Source organism: Xenia sp. Carnegie-2017, unplaced genomic scaffold, assembly GCF_021976095.1.
Source record: "Xenia sp. Carnegie-2017 unplaced genomic scaffold, XeniaSp_v1 HiC_scaffold_23, whole genome shotgun sequence".
Taxonomy (NCBI): domain Eukaryota; kingdom Metazoa; phylum Cnidaria; class Anthozoa; order Malacalcyonacea; family Xeniidae; genus Xenia; species Xenia sp. Carnegie-2017.
Window position 1 is genome coordinate 12013981 of NW_025813486.1, and position 23500 is coordinate 12037480.

Genomic DNA, 23500 nt, shown 5'->3' on the forward strand with positions numbered 1-23500 from the left:
GTTATGGCAACAAGTTCATATGGCGTGTGCCTCGTGGCGCTTCGTTAGAATTTGGATTTGCAGCAACACTCTAGACGTTTTTTTTTGATATTTTTCAAACATTTTAATATATTTGAAAAATATATATGTTTTTGTTCTTTTAAGAAAAACAACATATGTTTTTGAGCGCAAACATTGCATAATGGTTAGTGTTAAGTGATATGATACATTATATAGGAAGCTAACATATGAATAAGTTATTTACAATGAATAGGCTTATGATTTGGTGACAAAGTATTAAAACATTTACATAAAAAATATATAAATTCAATTATTGATATTTATTATATTGATATTGATAATTTAATTATTGATAATAATTTATATATTTTATGTAAATATTTTGATATTTTGTTACTACATCATAGCGTTTCTTCAGAATTGTGACCAGGGATATACCGGGCGGAAAGCGAACTCTTAATATAAATATTAAAGCCCAGCAAAGTGCTTTTAAAGGAGCCATTTAATACAAAACATATAAAAAGAAATATTTATTTAGAAGCATAATAAATATTTCTTTTTATATGTTTTGTATGATAATAACTCTTTATACTACTAGTACTGATATTATATTAAGAACTGCATCATAGTCCTATTCAATGTAAATAATTAATTTATATGTTAGCTTCCTATATAGTGTATAACAGAGAGGTCATGGGTTCGAATCCCGTTGAGTCACCTGAGTTTTTCAGGTTCATAATACAATTGCTTAAATTGTCCAGCAAAGTGCGAAGATCATATCTTCATTTAATTTCAAACACCGCACTGCATATAACATTCTTTTATATAATGTATCATATTACTTAGCACTAACCATTATGCCACAGAATAGATACGAAACAGAAACACCACTCAGGGAAAAATCTGTACCTACTTGTACCCAGTTCTTAAGTGCGCATCTTTTGCGTCCGCTATTACTCCAGCCAGATAAACTGGCCAGAATGTATATAGATTAATACTATGAAGAGTTGTTTTTCGAAAATTTGACGAATTTAAATTCACTTATGGACAAAATTTTTAATGCCATCGGACAGGATATCATGCATATGAGGTGGAAAAACAGTTTTGTTGTAAAAGACGTTCGTCAAATATAATTTTACGGGTTTTATAGTTTCTTGCCTTGAATTGTATGCGAGATACATGTTTGGAATGTCTCTTACATTGAACGGCAGTTGCCCTAAGAACTTTTAATTTAGGACAAAGGTAATAAATATATTATTTTGATTCCATTTCTGTATTTTTTAGTAAAGAGTTTCCTATTGGAATGGTCAATGGATTTGTTAGAAGCCAAAAAACAACTACTGTGCGTAAAGAACGTTCTTCAGATGAAGACGTTCTTAGTAAAGAATTTGGTCTAAGCTACTTTTATATTTGATGCTTGAATCGGGGCTTTTTATTTGCAACGTAGCTTGTCTGCATAATTGTAATTGAAAGTTTTTTTTTGCAATTGTATATTGAGTTCCTGTATCTATCATGTTTGTCAAATTAACTTACAAATAAAGATTATTTTTTTTAATATTCAATAAACAATATATGAAATTACAATTATTTATAGAGTGAAGTTATTGATAAATTGTTTCAATTAAATTAACAACTTCGTCATTATGTCAAACATATTATCAAACTCCTACAGCTTAGCTCTATGGTTAAACTCCACATGTGAGTTGCGACCAACACTTATATGTGAAAAATGATAAGAATTATGTTTGATTCACCAGCAGAGAGAAAATATTGCAACAAAGGGCTCGAACATTTAATTTTTGCTAAAATCCATAAACTTCATTCAATAAGTTAAAAATTTTTATTGTAAAATGTTTACAATAAAAAGGTGAAACACAGATACAACTAGAAAACTTTTTTAAAATACTTGACAACAGGGAAGAACTGTGCTAAGCCAACACCAATTCAATTCACAAAAGCATTCAGGAAGCTTCTTTATGTTCACTTCTCACAGCATCTATGTCAAATATATAAATAATCTCCTGATTGAATTTAAAAAGGCAGAAATAACAAAGTTAAGTCATGTGGACCATATGACAGTATATGTTTTACAAATTGCTATTCAAGCACTCTATTGGTGGATAAACATGCTGCTGCTGATGTTCCAATTTGCTCAAAAAGTCATTCAAGCTTCACAATTCACAGCTGTGATGAATACAAAATCTTTTGGCATCAGACGACCTTCATAGTTGCCATGCAACATCGCTTCTGCTTTTTTAAAACACTTGGGTAGACAATTTTGGTTATTCGAATGTCCCGCCAAACGTTCTTTGCAATATATAAACTAACTGGAGGATAATTAAATTTGTCACTTGTTTCAGCCACGACCGAGACTTCAAATGTTACAACAAATATCTTCAAGATTCTCTGCAGAATTCTTATATGATAAAATTAAAACTGACGACAAACCATATACCGAGTACGCATCTCTTCAGATACATATTTACTCTGAAAATACTCCGAATAAACCCTCATTTATCAAAACGGACGTCGAATTAATGGATAAATTCTTGAATGCTTGATGTGCTAACTGTATACACACAAAAAATATTAAAAAAATGGCCAATCTATAGAAATATTTGGGTTTATTTGCCAAAACCCATCCGCAGAACTATATACTATATTACAATCTAGGTGCATTCATCTGGCTGGAAACATGGCCGCCGTTTAAAATACCCGGATTGTAGAACTAAAAACAGGAGACACAAACATCAAAGGTTCCGACATCGAGAGGCGCTTCTGTTACAATCCTTATTCTGTGATTATGGACTGAAGTTGCCATTCAGATGATGTCGAAACATGTTTGCGCTCAAAAAATTGTCGTTTTTCTAAATTTTTTTTAAACTTGCTGCTAATTAGAAATTATGTATTTTTTCGATGCTGTTAGCGAAATGGCTTGTAATAATTGAGAAAATCCGTGGATAACTCATAAAAATCTAAAAGATTTCGACAACAAAAGCTTGGACATAGAAAGTGAGGAAATTATACTCGGCTGATATATTGTAAAAGGGATGACTTGTAAGATTAGAGATATTCAGTGAAAATCATGGAGAATTCGTAAAGAAAAGCGGGGATTTTAATTGACACAAGAGTAAAAGTAGCTTTGCCGACTGATTTTGTAAAAACATTTAATAAATTTATTCAAGAGTTCTATTGATCTGCTGACAGTGACAGCCATTGCTATTCATTGGTATATTTATTTATCATCTTAACATAAAATTTGTTTTTTGTTATTATTGTATTTTGCTAGAAAATTTTCCAATAAATATGTTTTTATTAAACTGTTCTTTATATACTTGTCACTGCCTCGAAATACATCTCGAAATGTGACGAGTAATTCTTTTGAAGTGAGCATGACTCAAAATGTGGAGCTAAAATAACTCTATAAAAGAACTGTAACAACACCTTAAAGAGTTATTTTGACTCCACTTTTGGAGTTATGCTTACTCCAATAGCGGAGTTATAGTTTTGGAGTAAAATATAACTCCAAAAAGGGAGTCATTCTGTGCTTTTTTATTTAACTCCACTTTTGGAGTTAAATCATCTCCTTGAAATTAACTGTGTTGAAAAGCTTATACTAATAAGTTTGTTTAAAGCTCCGGCAAGAGCGATTACATTCTACAAAGGCTTGTGACTTCACAAATATAGCTGGTGGTAAAAAATTAATGTGGACATGTTTTAATTCTATTCACCATGATTCAAAATAAAAATTATCCTTCTTTAATCATAGTTTTCTTCATCTCAGTTCTGTTTCCCGTGAGAATCACTTCTTCTTCAAGGGCTTGGTAGATCTGCAATCCTTTGCTATTAAACCATTTGGTAAATCAGTAGCGGATCCAGCATTAGTCAAAATTATAACTCCTTCATTTTAAATTTAAAGTACTTTCAGAAAAACATTATTGGCTTTGAATTTTTAAAGATTATAATTTCACCAATGGATATGCTTCAAAGGGGTTCAGGCAGAAATTGAAATGTATGACAAAATGTGCTGCAGTAATTTATTTTGACTAACCCTAGATCGGCCACTGTGATAAATTCTCTGATTAGATTCTCTGGTGGCTTAGACACCCGAAAATATTGTTCATGCTATGTAAATTTTCCTTATTAATATCATTGTTTTATAAACAAATGTTTATACGATAAGTGAAAAGCAAAGTATCTACCCAGCATTAAAAACATGCGGGCTGGCTACGACACTTAATTATCTATTGCAGCATACAACTGGGAACGAAATTTCTGCTCGAAAATATGTCTCCGCAGGCTCTGTAAATTATGAAAGAGGTGTTTCTTTGGGATCATTGCATTGTCTATAATATGTAATTCACGCTTACCAACACAATTCTCGGACTCTTTGTGAAAAAATAAATGCAAATCTCCGCCAAAAATATCTGTGGTGTATAAGTGGCATCTAATGTTTATAAGTGTCAAGAATTTCGATTTGATACAGAAAAGATGTGAAATTGCGGTGAAAATGTTTAACTGTACCGTGTATGCAAACTACACGATTGTATAAAATACTGCATTGCTCAAGGTTGGATAGAACAATCAAGTTTTCTTTTATCCTATAAATCATCCAACTGCAATCCACTTATGTCAGTGTTTTGCTTGCTCAACATGCAGCACTTAACTTCAGTAGCAGATCCAGCGTTAGTCAAAATAAATTATAACTCCTTAATTTTAAATTTAAAGTATTTTCAGAAAAACACTATTGGTTTTAAATTTTTAAAGAATATAATTTCACCAATGGCTATGCCTCTAAAGGACTTAAAAATGTAAATATATGACAAAATGTGCTGCAGTAATTTTTTTTGACTAACCCTAGATCCGCCATGTGGGCGGATCAAACATCAGTCATGAAACGTCGGAGGCGCTCCGCTCCTGGGGGGATCTGAGGCATTCTCTCCTGAGAAATTTTGAATTTCAGAGCCATGAGAATGCCATTTTTAGCGTTTTAGAGCAATACAAAATGTATTTTGTGGGCATCGTTTTTGCGTAAAAACAACACATTTTGCTTACGTTTTTTTCAAATACAAAATGAAGTAAACAATACTTGAATGTTTTGCAAAATATTTAGGCTCATTATCATGCCAAATATATGAATCATTAGCATGTCTAGGAACGTAAAATGTATTTTACAATAATGCTATTCAAAAACAGATATAGTCTTCAAAATTTTCTACCAAGTTATCAGGCATAGACCCCCCTAGAGACCCCCATTCAAACCTCTGTGTAATGAGTTAAGTTAGAAATTTGGTACTACAAGAGACAGTTCATAGATATAGAAAAGCTCAGACTTCAAACTATGCAAGTTTATTGTAACCTTTTACCCATCTCCATATCAGTGCCAGCAAATTCACCTTATGTGAAAAAACTCAAAATTTTTTTCTGCCAAAGATTAAGCAAAAATTATCAGAGTGAAAATTTGCAGTTAAGGACAGCTTAATGCCATAAATGTTTATTAGGCATTTCACTAGACTATTATCTTCTGCAAGGTGTGCTATATAGCAATCACTTGTAGCATTGTATTTGCAAATACAAACAAAATGTAACCAACGTGTCTTTAATTATATAATTGCATAAATGTTAAAATTGGTTCATGTGTCATGCTTACTGTTTATGATACATATCTTTTCATATGATCAAAGCTCGTTTAAATGTAAATCTGAAATAATTTAGTTTAGAAATTATAATGATAATCAGAAAAATTACCTAGTGATCATAAAAAAAATACTTTGCTGTTTTGCCAAATTTCAAGGTTTATCTGTATACATAGGAAGACATTTTTACTTTATATAAAATGCTTTTCATACATCATTAGCCCTTTGGAAATTATGGCAAACAATCTGGTATGAGCCGTAGATTAACACACCTTCACATCTCTACATGAGGCGTTCAGTGAGAAAAGGGGACAATATGTGACATGGGACAACATTTCATGTATGTGAAATACTCAGGTTTAATACCATTCCAGTCAAATTGTCAAAATAAAAAGCTTCATGGATCAGAAGACTCAACATCACAGGTTATAGTAAACAGCTTCTCATGTAATCAATGTTAGTTTTCCCAAATCTTACACAATGTGTAGTATAACAGTCCAATGATTGAATGATCAATGATCATAAACTGAAAAGCCCCAAACATTTGTTTATGATAAAGTAAATAATAGTATGGCGCCTTATGGCTACAGACTTTTTGTCCATTGAAATATATTAGCAGGAATGTAGGATTTCGCTGCCATATAACTGCCACGATTCCCCAAGCACTAAAGAAATCATAGCTAAAATCCGTCGGCAGCAACAATTTTAGAAGCATCAATCTGCTTACCATACGCCATATTGATATATCGCATCACATACACGCATAAATTGACTTTGATGTTTTATATTTATGCATACACTTTAGTTGTCCTTTACTTACGATTTTGGATGTAAATTTCTGCTGAGAAAACTCAAAACAATGTTGGCTTGCTTTTGAACATAAACGACTGAAATGTCACTCGCGAGGTCGTCTTTGCGACGCATATACAATTCATACAGAAATTTGTCACCCTCTTGAAAAAAAATCACAGTTTGGACAGTAGCATTTATGTCAATATATGAATTTGTAAAAGATTTCTATGAATTCCATCTGATTGTAGTTTAGATTCTATCATGCTTAAGAAAATTACTATGAATCGATCAAACATTCAATTGAGACAGTGAGCTTGACTATGTTAGTTCAATTGGCTATTAGTCGAAATCGGTCAAACCAATAACAGTAAGACAAAAATTTAAACGAACCAATTACACGATAGCATTTGGACTCCCTTATCGGTCCGGCCACCCCGCTTATCGGTCGAGACTATTCCAGATCGTCCACTGATCTGGCTATTGACAAATGAAATGGCTTAAATAAGCGTTCTTGAACTCCGTTATCGGTCGAACCAGTCGTGCCACCCCGCTTATCAGTCAGCTAGTTAATATAATTCTAGATATGTTTTTATCTACTAATTTGTTTACTAAGGTGGTATTTGTATAAGTTTTCATACATAAAACAGAATTTTGACGATGAAATCCAAACGATTACAGAACGAAAATTTAATGATCAAAAAAAATGGTAATCATTAAATTTGATAAATAATTTATGAACTATAAACATCAGTCGCGTGACTGATTTGTCATACCCTAGATCCGCCACTGATATTAGCAACAGTCATGTTCACAATACACAAAAACCCATGACAACGCATTCCACACCTTCCAATCATATTAATCTAACCGCTAATTCAATTGGACGCTCTAAGCGTCCACAAATTAAAAACAATCGTATACAACTTCCTATATCTTTCTGATGAAAGCTTATTGAGCTTTCGCACCGAGTCGAAAGCTCAATAAAATAAGTTTATAACAATCCGTAGCAACTTTCATTTTTATACATTAAACATAAATTTATACAATATGGAAATGAAACTGACTTTGATAGAGTCTGAACTGAAATTATTTTTTATGTTTTATGCAACATGTTAACCGTGCATGATAGCTATTTTTTATCAATGCAACACGTGATCGGGAAACATCTCCCATTTGGCAAAAGCTTTACTGAGGTAAGTTCTCAACTTAATGAAAATGCACTTTAAAATACGTTTAAATGCAACCATATTTAAAAAATAACACACTTATTATAATCCTGTGTATTTGAAACTTAGGGATCAATAGCAAACACAAACATAGGCAAAGCGGCCTGCAAATTTTTTATGCTATGTAAATATTTTAGTATTCACCTACTTTGAAAACAAAGAAAATTGAACTATGGTTATGATGAAAAATTTAATGGCATAAACAAACTTGCGAGCTGACTTATTAAACTAAATGAATTATATAAGGTTACCTTTACATGAACATGCCTGTTCTTTCATGAATGCAAAATTTACCCTCGGACACCCGTGCCTTGTGGTCAAATCCTGCATTCTAGCTTAGAGTTGTAAATGAAAGTTTTTTTGATGATGAATGGAACGATGGAGACCCGTTGAATTGCTGGTTTCATGTTTTTGTTTTAGATAGGCTTTTAAATATATTCAGTAAAGTGGATGGACTGGCTTCGCCACTTGACACCACACGTCCATTCTTACAAAGACATTACCCTCAGCAACTGAATTAATAGAGGGAAAAGGTTCCATGCTCTGCTCTTACTGGGGGGGGGGCACAAAGAAATATAATTTTTTTTACGTAGTATATACCTTTTGCAAAAATGACTTTCGTTTGTAATTTACAATAAACAGATTTAGATTTGAGGACGCGAAGTTTAAGACGACGTTAGCTGACTGAGGCAGTCTAGGTCAACGACGCTTACGTCTTTCATGTAAAGAGTGACTTAGATTATATGAGAAGACGATAAGTTTTTACGAAAAACGAATTTCATCTTTTATGCAATGAATTTTATCTTTATCAAAAATGCCACAACTTTCCTCACCAATATTAAAAATGTAAAACTAAAACCAAACGAAATCATGATATCTTACGATGTAGTGTCACTTTTCACATCCATACCACTAAACATAGCCAAACAAGTCACAAACGAACTACTTACTAACAACAACTCGTGGAAAATCACAACCGAACTAGACAAAGAGGATATCATCGACCTGCTTGAGCTCTGCCTCTCCAGAGAATTCTCCTTCCAAAATTCATATTACCGACAAATCTCAGGAACACCAATGGGTTCTCCTTTATCCATCTTCCTTTCAGAAGCTGTTATGCAACACCTTGAAAAGCAGTCAGTCACCAACAACACACACATCAGACTATGGAGAAGATTTGTTGACGACATCTTTGCTATAGTCAAAAAAGACAAAACAGAACACATTCTACACACAATAAACAACACCATACAGAACATAACCTTCACCATGGACAAAGAACAGAACAAACAACTTACCTTCCTAGATATTATACTTACCAGATCACATGACGGCACATTAAACACACAAGTATTCCGCAAAAATACACACACACAAACTCAACTAATAGCAATCATCAACACAACACAAAATTAGTTACATACGATCGGATTAAAACTGCAATACAGAAGAAGCCAAGAATGCTCTTGATCCATTCATGCAAAATTACCCACGAAACATCAACGTATCATACATACCGTGAACGATAAGACGAACGTAAGTGACATTCATCGTCAGAAATGACATCAAATATCGGAATCCATCGACATCAATCCAACTCAAACTGATTGACAACCAACGCGATCTACATGATACCATGTAAAGATTGCCCCAAACAGTACATAGGACAAACATCCAAGAAAATTGTAAAAAGACTCACTGAACACAAGAATGCCGTCATTGATTACTGCATGATGACATTGATTGAGGAAAGAGTTGAATTTGTTCATTGGTAAATGGGCTTTCGGTAAATGGCACTTCAACAATGTCGGTGTCTCATTTAGGCACTGGTCCACACCAGTAAATACAATATTCTGAAAATTGGGCTAAACAAAATTTTAAGTAATGTTTATGTTTGTAACGCAAAACATTTTTTTCTTTTGTATGTGGAATTCTTCTAGATGTACCTGAGTTTCAACAGATTCATTGCAATCAAAACGTCTGGCTTCCTGCAGTCCTCTTATCCAAATCTGTGAAGGTGTTAAGTTGTTTTCAGATCCCTAAGGATGGTTTATAAAAGAAAACTTAGAATCTTGCAAATTACAATTGATTATAGCTAGGGAAACAAAATGAAGACACAAAAAATGTGCTCGATTGTTTGGGTCAACAGAAATTCACTCTCCAAATGGTAGAACAATCCAAAAAACAAACTGAGACACCCACAAAATGCATCACGCCATAATCTCTCTATTCGTTCATTGTGAGTACTTTTCCCCCGCGGAAAATTATACTGCGAAATGCTCACACTTCACTTCAAATGTTCAGTTTAAAATTCTATTACGCAAAATTATGCTGCCTCTCTTCGGTCCACGTTGACTATGACTAATCATAAAGGTGGATACGTAAGCGTTCTCCCCGCTTTTATCAGATATTACTCGTGATGATAACCCGTATTGGGAAACAGCATCTTGAAAGTATTGTAGAACAGTCTGTGCTCTGTTGTTGTTTGAAGGTTTTATATACACAGGGAATGGCGAATACCCATCAATTCCTCCGTGGACAACAATTCGCCATTTTTAAACAGTGGGCTATACTTAGTTAACTTAATATACACTCAAACGTCAAAGTAAAAAAATATTTAATAACCTGATCATTTTGTGATTGGGATGGATATGCCACAAAGATAATATGAATTTAACATTGTAACTACGTCTTTTTAGTGCATGTTTGTTTCCACCTAATCATTAGGACAGAGCAGGGTAATGATTCTCGCACTCTTGTCCAGAGAACTCGAAATCTTTTTGCATTGCAAAAAGCCTTTAACCATTTTTAAGCTACCATCCTGGATAATAATTTGTTGCTATAACAACAATTTCATCTGGATGATGATCTTCAATATTACCTTACGTTTCTACAAAATAAAATTTAATCAAAAATATTGTAGCTTAAAAAATACATCCTTTAAAGCGGTGTTTTTGGTATTTAAAAAAAACACAAACACAATTATTAGACCAAAACTCGTGCAGTAAAAAAGATTGTATGGCACATCATAGTGATAGCGTAGCGATGATACTTCATACCTGAAACACTTAGACGATACACAGTCATCCGTCTTTCAACAGATCGACAGCTAACTGCAAGAACAGCACTGATGTCTTTCACTTTAAAATCCATCTCAAGCAAATATGACAACAGTTTCTTATAAAGAACGTATGTTGGCCTTTGCTTTCTTTCAGTTCTTTCTAACCCTGCTCCAATTCTATTTCTCGCCAAGCAATTAACATTTTCCATTGGCAGCATCATTCGATTAGCTTCTGTGATGGTGGCATAAATGTCTTTGGACAAATCCATTATTTACAGTTATTCTTTATATATAATATAACATGCATGACATTAAATTTTTGTGGATCAAAATTGCCAAGGAAAGAATATTTGATTGCTTCTATTGCATTGATCAATTGATATACCAAATCTTTTCAAAACTACCAAATCGGCCGCCATTCTTTTCCATTGTAAGCCAGCAATGCACTGACATAAGTAGATTGCTGTTGCATGTTTTAAATGGTAAAACTAAAATTTGATCGTAGTTTGCAGCTTTGAGCGATGCCATATTTTATGCAATAATTTCGTTGCATATACGGCAGAGTTGAAGATTTTTCAAGGCAATGTTGCATCTTTTATGTCTCAAATCAAAATTCTTGACACTTAATTGTTTACAATAAATGCCATTTATACACAATAGATGCCACTTAAACACAATACATATTTTGACGGAGATTTGACGCCATAGTAGAGTTGATTCCGTTTATTCATTTATTATTTGTTTATCGTTTTGCCTACATTTCATGGCTATCCATATATACGTCGTTCGTACTTATTTTTCGTATCAATTAAATGACATGCATGAATAATTGAGCAGGATGCTTTTTACATGGATAAACAATAAATGTTGTCAGTGAAATTTATTACAAAATTCTTACCCCACGTGAACGACGAATTATACAATTAACATAATTCTCCACCAGCAATTCCAACGACATTTTGGAATGTATACTAAAATGTAAAAAATATATCATATCAAACAAAGGTCCTAAGAACATGCTTCATTTCAAATTCATACGGCAAGCAAAAACTTGGAAATTTTGGATGCTTGTCGGAAATTTAAATGGCCATATTTTATGCCAGCACCTCAAAGTTAGTGATTTTAAAGTCATGCAGGGGCGGATCTAGAGTATGTCAAATCCGTCGCGCGACTGAGGTTTGAAATTAAAAATTACCAATTCATATTAATTAAAAACTTATTAATTATTCTTACTTTATTATCGCATTTACTTCGTGATAAAAATCCAGCTTTATTTATTTTTGAAAACTAATGACTAATCCGATGAATATCTCCTTGGTAACCAGATCAGTTGAATTTTAATTGACCTGGAATAACCGACTGATAAGCGGGGTGGCTTGACTGGTTCGACTTATAAAGGAGTCTATGAACGCCAAAACACTTATTTTACTGGTCAATGGCCAGATCAGTGGACAGTCTGGAATGGTCTCGCCCGATAAGAGGGGTGGCCGGACAAATTAGGGAGTCCAATTGCCATCTTACAATTGGTTCATTTGAATTTTTGTTTTATTGTGATTGGTTTGACCGATTTCGACTGATAGCCAACTGAACTAACATAGTCAAGCTCACTGTTTGAATAAATGTTTGATCGTTTCATAGCAATTTTTGTAAGCATGATAGAAACTAAACTACAATCAGATGGAATTTATGAAAAATCTTTTACAAATTCACATATTGACATGAATGCTGCTGTTCAAACTGTGAATTTTTTCAACAGGATGAAAAATTTATGGATAAATTGTAAATGATTGGCAAAGACGATCTCGCCAGCGACATTTCAGTCATTCATAATCAAAAGAAAGCGAATATTGTTTTGAGTTTTCTCAGCAGAAATTTACATCCAAAATCGTAGGTAAGGGACAAGTGAAATATATGCATGAATGTAATATATAAAAGTCTATTTATGCGATTGTGTGATGCGATTTATGTCAATATGGCGTATGATAAGCAGATTGATGCTTCTAAAATTGTTGTTGCCAAAGGACTTTTGGCCATGATTTCTTAAGTGCTTGGGGAATCGTGGCCGTTATATGGCAGCGAAATACTACATTCCTGCAAATATATTTCAATGGACAAAAAATCTATAGCCATAAGGCGCCATACTATTATTTATATATCATAAACAAAAGTTTGGGGCTTTTCAGTTTATGATCATTGATCATTCAATCATTTGACAGTTATACTACATATTGTTTAAGATTTGAGAAAAATAACATTGATTACATGATAAGCTGTTTACCATAGCCTGTGACTTTGAGTCTTCTGATCAATGAAGCTTTTTATTTTGACAATTTGACTGGAATGGTATTAAACCTGTGTATTTCACGTACATGAAATGTTGTCCCATGTCACATATTGTCCTCTTTTCTAACTGAACACCTCATGTAGAAATGTAAAGGTGTGTTAACCTACGTTTCATACCAGATTGTTTGACATAAATTCCAAAGGCTATTGATGTATGAAAAGCATTTTCTATAAAGTAAAAATATCTTCCTATGTATGCAGATAAACCTTGAAATTTGGCAAAACAGCAAAGTATTTTTTATGATCACTAGGTAATTTTTCTGATGATCATTATAATTTCTAAACTAAACTATATCAGATTTACATTGAAACGAGCTTAGATCATATGAAAAAATATTTATCATAACAAGTAAGCATGACACATGAACCAATTTTAACATTCATGTAATTATATAATTAAAGATATGTTGGTTACATTTTGTTTGTATTTGCAAATACAATGCTACTAGTGATTGCTCTATAGCAAAACTTGCAGAAGATAATAGTCTAGTGAAATGCCTAATAAACATTTATGGCATTGAGCTGTCTTTAACTCCAAATTTTCACTCTGATAATTTTTGCTTAATCTGTGGCAGAAAAAAATTTTGAGTTTTTTCTCAAAAGGTGAATTTGCTGGCACTGATGTGGAGATGGGTAAAAGGTTACAATAAACTTGCATAGTTTGAAGTCTGAGCTTTTCTATATCTATGAACTGTCACTTGTAGTACCAAATTTCTAACTTAACTCATTACATAGAGGTTTCAATGGGGGTCTCTTGGGGGGGTCTATGCCTGACAACCTGGTAGAAAATTTTAAAGACTACATCTGTTTTTGAATAGCATTATTGTAAAATATATTTTACGTTCCTAGACATGCTAATGACCCATATGTTTGGCATGATAATGAGCCTAAATATTTGGCAAAACATTCAAGTACTGTTCACTTCTTTTTTTACGCAAAAACGATGCCCACAAAATACATTTTGTATTGCTCTAGAAGCGCTGAAAATGGAATTTTCAAGGCTCTGAAATTCAAAAATTTCTCAGGGGAGAATATCTCAAACCCCTAGGTGCTGAGCGCCTCCGACGTTTTATGACTGATGTTTGAAAAATTCCAGATACGCCGCTGATGTCATGTGCTTGAAGATTACAGAAATCAGAGCAGATTTTCTGTCGGACTGTTACACTTTTCGGAAATTATGCATTTCTCAATATATATTTACGTTAATGTACTTAAGTTTTAACATTGTACTTAGTATTATTAACTGCACCTAGAGCAGTGTTAATAGAACAATACTCACAAATGGTGCGAGTGTTAAGTAATAAATATATAGACTGGGAGGAAACTCAACATACTAAATGTTTGGCATTAAAATACTTTAACTTTTAAAGCCTGAACCTAACCATAACCCTAACCCTAATCTTAAGTATAGCTTTCGTTATTAGTTGTTTTAAGCGTGTTAAACATGTATCGCCATTGATTGGGAAATGTCTCGTCAACTACAATGAGGGAGCTTCAAACACCATTTTTAAATGCAAAGTTCGTGAAATGTACTTTTTCCAACCATGGAACTTCAAAAAAGGATCACAGCAACGAGGTAATGCATGGGAAATGATCAGTGATTCTTAAATGATATGGATAGCCCAAAGTTTAGCGTGACGCAAAAGTCTGTTTGAGACCAATACACTTTACTTCAAAAACAACAAAAGAAAAGATTAAGAGAGGAGGAAAAAGCTTCTGGGATCTCTCCAGAGCCATCTGCAGTAGAAACTTCTATTGAGGAAATTGTTCAATTGTTCAGAAAAAGAGATGGAGAAAGAAAAATTTAGAAGAGAAACAAAAACAAAACTCTGTTGCAGAAGTAGAAAAGGCTGTGGAAATGAGACAACAGCCAATGGAAACATTAGCTGAAACTTACAAAAGAAAATCTCAAAGTAAAGATGGTGAAAAACCTAAAACAAGAATGTCATCAAATGGAAGTGAAACCATCGCCTATTTACAACAAAAGTCAAAAGTTGATGCAGAAACTAAAAGAGAAGAATTGATGTTGAGAAAACCTGAAGCTGATGAAAGAAAGCAACAACAAAACAACAAAATTTCTCAACAGGAAGCACTAAAGCCTTAACTGACAACATTGCTGCTCAGCAAAGGCAGCAAGAGAAACTAAGGCATCAAATGCAACTTCAAAACACTGCTTTACTAACATTGATGCAGAATATTGTTAAAAAAGACTAAAATGTTTTGTTAAAACAGTGTATATATTTTTGCTTGAGAATAGACCAAACTTTTTTCACATACGCAATTTACTGTTATTAATATTATAGATAAAACATTCATAAAGTTATCCATAACAAGAGTATATTTGAGTGAAGTTAAAAAATGTTCCTGTGACTTGACTCTGCCCATTAAACAATTTGTCGACTTGATAAGATTGAATATTTTAAAACTTTTTACACAAAATATTCACGTATAGATGGAGGTTAAAGTTAAAAAAACTGTGAAATTGTAGACCCATAAAAAAACATCTTTCATTATGAAGTAAGGTACAACAAGTGCACATTTTCCCTACTGCATTAAGTTGTATTTTTAGGTTCTTCTTGAATTCAAGGAATTTAAAATAATTAACTATGTCTCCAAAAATCCATTCGACAGACACTCTTACACTGCTCATTGCTTTGTTCCATTGTTGTTGTTAAGGAGTTATTCTTGCTCCTTTAAATGGGCATTGTAGTTGAGGTCGATGAGGATAGGCAGGGTCACCATAAATGCAAACAGGAGTTTCGTTGATCAAAGGAACCAGCTGCTGAAGCTTGTTATATAAACTGGATTGAGCAAGCATTGCGCTGTCATTGCGTCTACCCTCCACAAGACCAAAGAGATTAGCCACAAGACCATTTGAAACAGCAATTGACTGAAACTTTATGGCACGAACTCTTTTATGGCCATTATAAATAACTCTTTGATTTTCACCAGGTTTAGAAATTTTACATACTGTCCCATCGACAAAACCAAAACAATTTTCAAGGCACCACTCCTCTGAAACACTACTTTACAAAATTCTTGAATGTTGCCTGAAGATAACCTTGGTTGATCAAATGTTAACAGCAAACGGTTCCACTCCATGGAAAAAAGTTTATGACAGCATTACTGATCATACATAGTTGAGGAACTGGTCTACCAATTCTTGGCAACATATCCGGGTATCGACAAGGGAAGGCAAAACGTTTCAAAAATATGCACAATGCCTCAACTCTACCAACCTTAAGGCCGTTATAACATGTAATAAATTGTGGAAGCCTCAAAGCATCCACAAGAGTGTAAATGTGTGATTTCATAAACTGAAAATATGCTTTACACTCGTCGTCGCTTAATTTATCTAAATCAGGCTCTTAGTATTTCCAATAAGGCAAATCCGGACATTTACCAGTATAAAAGTTGAAAAGGAAAATAAAGTCATCGTCTTCGATTGATTGATCCGAATAAGACAAAAAAAGACGCTCTCGAATTGCTCTCCACTTCGGCGTTTTTTGTTTTTGAATTTTTTTGAAAGCAATGTTTTATGATTTATATTCCCGCCAATTATTTTTCCGCTGAGGTGGCGTTGTAAATTTGCGTAAACTAAAAATACGCTTGCGCCGGAGATGTGAAACACAAGACGTCGCCGTTGCAAAAAACCGTGCAACGTAAGCTCTCTAAGATTAAGGAACGTCACTAAAACACCACACGAGTACATACGAGTACATACAAGTATATACGAGTGACATATGAGTACATATAAGTACATACGACTGTCATACGAGTACATACGAGTACATACGAGTGACATACGACCATATACTGGTCACAAATGAGAAATAAAACAATTTCTTCAATAATACATTGATATTTGCGTTCACTTTTTCTTGCATTTGTCTGGACTCTGGGGCAATCATTTGATGGATTTAAATGCTGAAAAGGTATTTTACTTTCATACTACATTCATTTGTATGTTTCAGTTGAATTTGTTATACCTATTTTAGTGATGTAAATAGTGATGTAGAGAAGACAGTGAATGATTGGAGTGTTCTCTTTCCAATCAGCTGTAAAAATACTCGAGTGAAAAGATTAAACTAGGGTAGAAGTTGTCCAAGAGTGGGCTGCAACAAGTTAGCTACATATGATTGATGTTCCACCAAAATATTCAAAATTTCACTCCAGAAACAAGACGCCTATGTTTAAAGTTTGTGGGAGAGCATCCACCTAAAAGTTTATATTGAGTGAAAACTCAAAAAAACATTTAAGTATGTAGCGAGAGACTTGCCGAGCGGAAATCGAATACGTGTGATAAAAATCAATGCCCAACTTCTTTCTTCCCCTTTAAGGACAAAATTCCCAAGCCTCTGAGATCTGGTGTAGTCTATTTATTCAAGTGTCGAAGCTGCGACGCTTCGTATGTGGGTCAAACCACACGTCATCTACACACCAGATTTTCGGAGCACTTGGGAATATCCCCCCTTACAGGCAACCAAGTTTCCCACCCTGCATCATCAAGCATTCTTGCTAACATTAACGCAACTGGACACACCCCCAACTTAGACGACTTTAAAATAATCTCCTCTTCCAACGATACTTATGAACTCTCCATCCATGAAAGCCTTCTAATCAATAAACACAAGCCTTCACTTAATGTGCAAGGAAACTCCATTCCACTTAACCTCTTTTAATTTCTCTTCATTTCACTTCCAAACTTCCTTATCATGTACCCATTCAACACCGCTTCCTTTAGTAGTAATTTAACACCTTTTTGTAAATATAATACCTTGTCTTAACGTCCTATTTATTATTTGTCTGAAGATGTCTTGAGTAAAGACGGAACGTCACAATAAATTTAAATTTCACAATTTGTTTTTTTTTTTTTTTTGGTCTATTTCTATGGCTCTAATCAGAACTTTATGTTGGGCATTGATTTTTAAACATTTAAGTAGTTTTAAGCGGCAAAGTTACACAAATGTGATAATTTGCACAAATTTTTTATTGCTATAGAAGTCGCTTATCATGTAATTATCATGTCTGCAGATCACGGAACTGGGTTTAGTCGAAAAAAATTACAGCTGCACATTTTGGAATGTATTTACATTTCAGAGCCCCTCAGAGACAAGTCCATTGAGGAAATTAAATTCTTTAGAAATTCAAAACTAATAGTGCTTCTCTGAAAGTGCTTTGAATTTAAAATGAAGAAGCTTTAATTTATTTTGCTCACTGCTGCTCGCTGTGAATACCCCTAGATCCGCTACTGCACGGATCTCCGTGTAAACAATTGAGCAGTTCAATATCATAATCAATTTTGTACTTTGCTTGCAAAAACCCAATTGCATTTGTTTTCTAAAATTTTAGCAAATTTGGAGGCTAATGAGGTGTGATTTTGTGTGTAGTTACTGAAAATAATGAAGCGGAAATCAAATCCATCAGTGCTTTTCTAAATATCAGCATTTTATGTCAGTTTACAAGATCGTGACTAAAACACCACACGAGTACATACGAGTACACACGAGTACATACGAGTACATACAAGTACATACGACTGACATACTAGTACATACGACTGACATACGAGTACATACAAGTGACATACGACTATATATGTACTCGTATGTCAGTCGTATGCACTTGTATGGCAGTTTGTATGTACTAGTATGTACTCGTATGTACTCGTGTGGTGTTTTAGTCACGATCCAGATTGCAATCTAAAGACGATAATTCGACACATTATGCGCCTTTGCACAGCCAATATTTAAAAGTATGACCTGCAAAATGTTTTGTAAAGCCAAGGACAAACCTGAACATGTGAACGCAAAGCAACATCGAAGAAGATGTTAAAACTACAAGAATATTTTCCATGAGCAAAAAAAAAGAAAACGAAAGGTATGCTGTCATTTAAAAGTAGTAAAGACAAAAAAGTCAGGTGCGATGGTTAAAATGGGTACACTCAGACTTTTGTTACATTTTTCTTATCTTATTAGTGCCATCGTCCATAATTGTTACATGCCACTTAGCGCATCTTTATAAATTATTGTTTTCGATGATTTTTCTCGGATTTGCAACGACCAAAACATTTGCCATAGATTTCACTCATAACAACCAAAATTTATTGTGTGTGGCGACTCGTTTAAAGCTCCGAGCGCGATCTAGTATCGCACTTTAGCTTGCTGATTAATTATTCAGTCACATTGAATACACAAACAGCAACACTCCTCGCCTTCTGAGGCAAAATGAGCAGCTCTCACTAAATAGCTGCCTAAGAAGTCAGGCAAGAAATTGCCGAAACTAACTTCTTAAATCATTTATTATAAACTATGTAGATCAAAGAACAATGCGAATCACAATCAAACCATCACTGCGGAAGCGAAACAATATTATACATTCTCAATGACACTAACGACATCACGCTCTTAAAATGAAAATTTGAGCAATGTCATCGGAAAAACCAATACCATAGTTCCGGGCAACGTGTTCATAGTCGCCCTGTTTGATTGCAAGGCTAAACCATGTATTTATCAGGCAAATTTTACAGAATTTAATAATATGACTCCAGTAATTTCATTACATGCAACATAACCAGACATGCTATTCATTATTTAACAGAATGTATAAAGAAAAAGACACTTACAATGTCTCCTACATTTGAAGTGTTATTATCAACGGAAAATCTTTATTCTATTAGGCCATGCGATTTTTACTTATCGTTTGAATCCAACTGAAATTTTTAACGACATCTGCGGCAACACACGAGTTGTGGGAAACAAAGAATGTAAACAGGAAGTAAGATGACCTACACTGTATACTTGAAACGGAATCTGAAATATCAGAGAAATCTGAAACATAAGACTTGATCTAAAATTCTAGAAAAAAAGCGTTTGCTTCCAGATCCCTAAAACACCCAAAAGATTATTATTACTGCATGGAATAAGGGCGCAACTTTGAGCTTACCACATAGATATATTTTGGTTGCCATAGTTCACTGTAAGAACACATTTTTTAAAATTTATGAATCAAAACCAAACTTATGAGTACCGTAGCCACAAAAAATATTAGTCAACAATTCAAGTAAATTCTACTCTATCAATAATGAAGAACATTAGCTAAAAGCTATATTACTCCAGTATATCGGTATTGTTTCGCATTGTTGCGTTGGCATTTCTGGAAAAAATTTCAACCATTTAAAGAATGAAAACATTAGTTTTAAATTGCAAAAATATCCAATGAGAGACGATGTTTGAATTCTGCTTTTGATTATCAACAGTTCTTTTTATAGCTACCGAGGTTATAGCTATTATTTACAAAGGCAAATCTAGTATCACCATTCAAAGCAGTATTTGAATTCCTTATAATAAGCAAATTTTGTTTTACAATTATTGATTAGGAAGAGGCGAAAGATATATCTCTTTAAATTTCCATGTTATGTGAACTAAAGCACACCATTTTAGACAATGTTAGTGCAATCTTGATTGTGATTGACAAGGAACTAAATGCTTCATAATAAATATTGGATAATGTTTGTCGGTATTAGAGCGGTTGATGTGGAGAGATGTAAAATCATTGTTGGGATTACAATTGGAATTGTATAAACATATTTTCTCTTGGTTTATTGCAAATCAAGAAAATTTACGCTGGAAAAAAATGACTGTTGCATGTAGCATTTCTTAATGAAAATCACTGAAATACGTACAGCACATGCAAAATATTTGTTTGTTAGGTTATGCTCTCATGTGATGTACATATGTGTATCTTGTAAAGTGTGTGTTAACTTCCTACATGTTTAATTATAGAAATGATTGTAGACGTAATCGATATTATTTGTAACAAGAGCTGAGGAAATAAACTGACCAATTACAGTTTAGCGTCACGTATGTAAATAGCTGTATCATTATGTGTATTAGTTACTTGTCGTGTGCTAGTCTTTCTTCTATGTGTGGGAATAAATGTAATAAAACCTACAGACATCAGTGTGATTATTTTTCATGGCCACTGTGTCAAACCCAACAGGTTATGGGCCCAGGAGAGCAATAATGTTCAACGGAGATGAAAATAAGTATGAGCTATGGGAGGTAAAGTTCTTGGCGCAAATGAGACTACAAAAATCGTATAATGTGTTCGTTCCTGCGAACAGTTAACCTTCACCGAGCGCAGCGAAGAAAGCAGATGCTTTCGCAGAACTACTCCAGTGTTTAGTCGACAGAAGTTTATCCCTGGTTATACGGGAAGCTCGAGATGACGGACCTGAAGCACTCAGAATTCTGCGTCAACATTACCAAGGAAAAGGAAAGCCACGTGTTATAGCTCTATACACCGAACTCACTACATTGAAGAAGAACGACAACGAAAGCGTTAGTGACTAGAGCCACGGCTGAGAGCCACGGCTCTGAAAAATGCAGACGAAGTTGTAAGCGATCCGCTTCTAATCGCTATGGTACTGAAAGGGTCTTTGACATAGCACAGATAGGGCGCTTATATTACCTAAATAGCATTTCGTCTTCTAAGAATGACGCAGGGACTCTGCTAGAATGGCATAGAATTCTTGGGCATAGTAATTTTTCGGACATACGTAAATTAGAGAAGGTAGTGGACGGAATGAAGATCTCAAGTTATAATGAGAATGAATGTGAGATATGTACTCAAGGCAAGATGACACAGGCAAGGAGTAGAACCAATGATAGAAGAGCTACAGTCCCATTAGATCTAGTACACTCAGACTTAGCAGGACCGATCAGCCCAGAAGGCAAAGACGGTTTCAAGTATGCCCTGTCATTTATTGACGATTAGAGTGGGGTGATCATGATATATTTTTTGAAATACAAATCTGACACTATCAAAGCCACAAATCAATTTCTGGCTGATATTGCACCTTTCGGCAAAGAAAAATGTATTAGAAGTGATAATGGAGGGGAGTTTGTTGGACACGAGTTTAGAACCCTTCTGCGTGACAACAAGAATAAACATGAGACATGTGCTCCTTATTCACCTCACCAAAATGGGACGGCAGAAAGAGCTTGGCTAAGTTTATTTAATATGGCCTGGTGTTTGCTATTTGAGTCAAAGCTGCCAAGGACCTTGTGGACCTATGCAGTGATGGCATCTGTGTATATCAGAAACTGGTGTTTCAATGACCGGTTGGGTAAAACCCTGAGGCTTTAACAGGGTTAAGACCTAATCTTAGGAAGATGCATGTGTTTGGTTCAGTGTGCTATGCCTACGTGCAAAACCCGAAAAGCTTGAACCTAGAAGCAAGAAGGGAATGGGTATGATAAGTGTAGCTGCATACCCTGTAAAATAAAGTGAAAAGATTAAAGTAGGGTAGAAGTGTCCAAAGTTGCAATAGTATCATGATTGATGTTCCACCAAAAATATTCAAAATTTCACTGCAGAAATAAACACCTATGTTTAAAGTACTGTGCAAAGTTTATATTGAGTGAAACTAGAACCCGAGACTTGCCAGCGGAAATCGAATACGTGTGAAAAATCAATACCCAACTTCTTTCTTCTTTAAGGACAAAATTCCCAAGCCTCTGAGATCTGGTGTAGTCATTTATTCAAGTGTCGAAGGCGACGCTTCGTATAGTGGGTCAAAACACGTCATCACACACAGATTTTCGGAACGGGAATATACAGGCAAGTTTACACCCTGCATCATCAGCATTCTTGCTAACATTAACGCAACTGGAAGACGACTTTAAAATAATCTCCTCTTCCAACGATACTTATGAACTCTCCATCCATGAAAGCCTTCTAATCAATAAACACAAGCCTTCACTTAATGTGCAAGGAAACTCCATTCCATAACCTCTTTTAATTTCTCTTCATTTCACTTCCAAACTTCCTTATCATGTACCCATTCAACACCGCTTCCTTTAGTAGTAATTTAACACCTTTTTGTAAATATAATACCTTGTCTTAACGTCCTATTTATTATTTGTCTGAAGATGTCTTGAGTAAAGACGGAACGTCACAATAAATTTAAATTTCACAATTTGTTTTTTTTGGTCTATTTCTATGGCTCTAATCAGAACTTTATGTTGGGCATTGATTTTAAACATTTAAGTAGTTTTAAGCGGCAAAGTTACACAAATGTGATAATTTGCACAAATTTTTTATTGCTATAGAAGTCGCTTATCATGTAATTATCATGTCTGCAGATCACGGAACTGGGTTTAGTCGAAAAAAATTACAGCTGCACATTTTGGAATGTATTTACATTTCAGAGCCCCTCAGAGACAAGTCCATTGAGGAAATTAAATTCTTTAGAAATTCAAAACTAATAGTGCTTCTCTGAAAGTGCTTTGAATTTAAAATGAAGAAGCTTTAATTTATTTTGCTCACTGCTGCTCGCTGTGAATACCCCTAGATCCGCTACTGCACGGATCTCCGTGTAAACAATTGAGCAGTTCAATATCATAATCAATTTTGTACTTTGCTTGCAAAAACCCAAT

At 34.2% G+C, this 23500-nt stretch overlaps 1 protein-coding gene and 1 long non-coding RNA gene across 2 annotated transcripts in view; both read right to left on the minus strand.

Moving 5' to 3' along the window:
* The window catches only part of LOC124447653 (stress response protein NST1-like), a 33042-nt gene extending 13235 nt beyond the window's left edge, over window positions 1–19807 (minus strand). The window contains exons 1-2 of the mRNA XM_046998621.1: window positions 19684–19807; window positions 11614–11686 (exon numbers count right to left, since the gene is read on the minus strand). Coding sequence (XP_046854577.1) covers window positions 11614–11673 — 60 coding nt within the window. The 5' untranslated portion in view covers window positions 11674–11686; window positions 19684–19807. The remainder of the gene's footprint in view (window positions 1–11613; window positions 11687–19683) is intronic.
* LOC124447655 lies at window positions 1652–8843 on the minus strand. Its single transcript, XR_006948782.1, has 3 exons — window positions 8508–8843; window positions 7859–7861; window positions 1652–1663 (listed from the first exon to the last, which is right to left on the minus strand). It is a non-coding gene; the product is annotated as an uncharacterized LOC124447655 (long non-coding RNA).
* Window positions 19808–23500: the final 3693 nt, after the last annotated feature.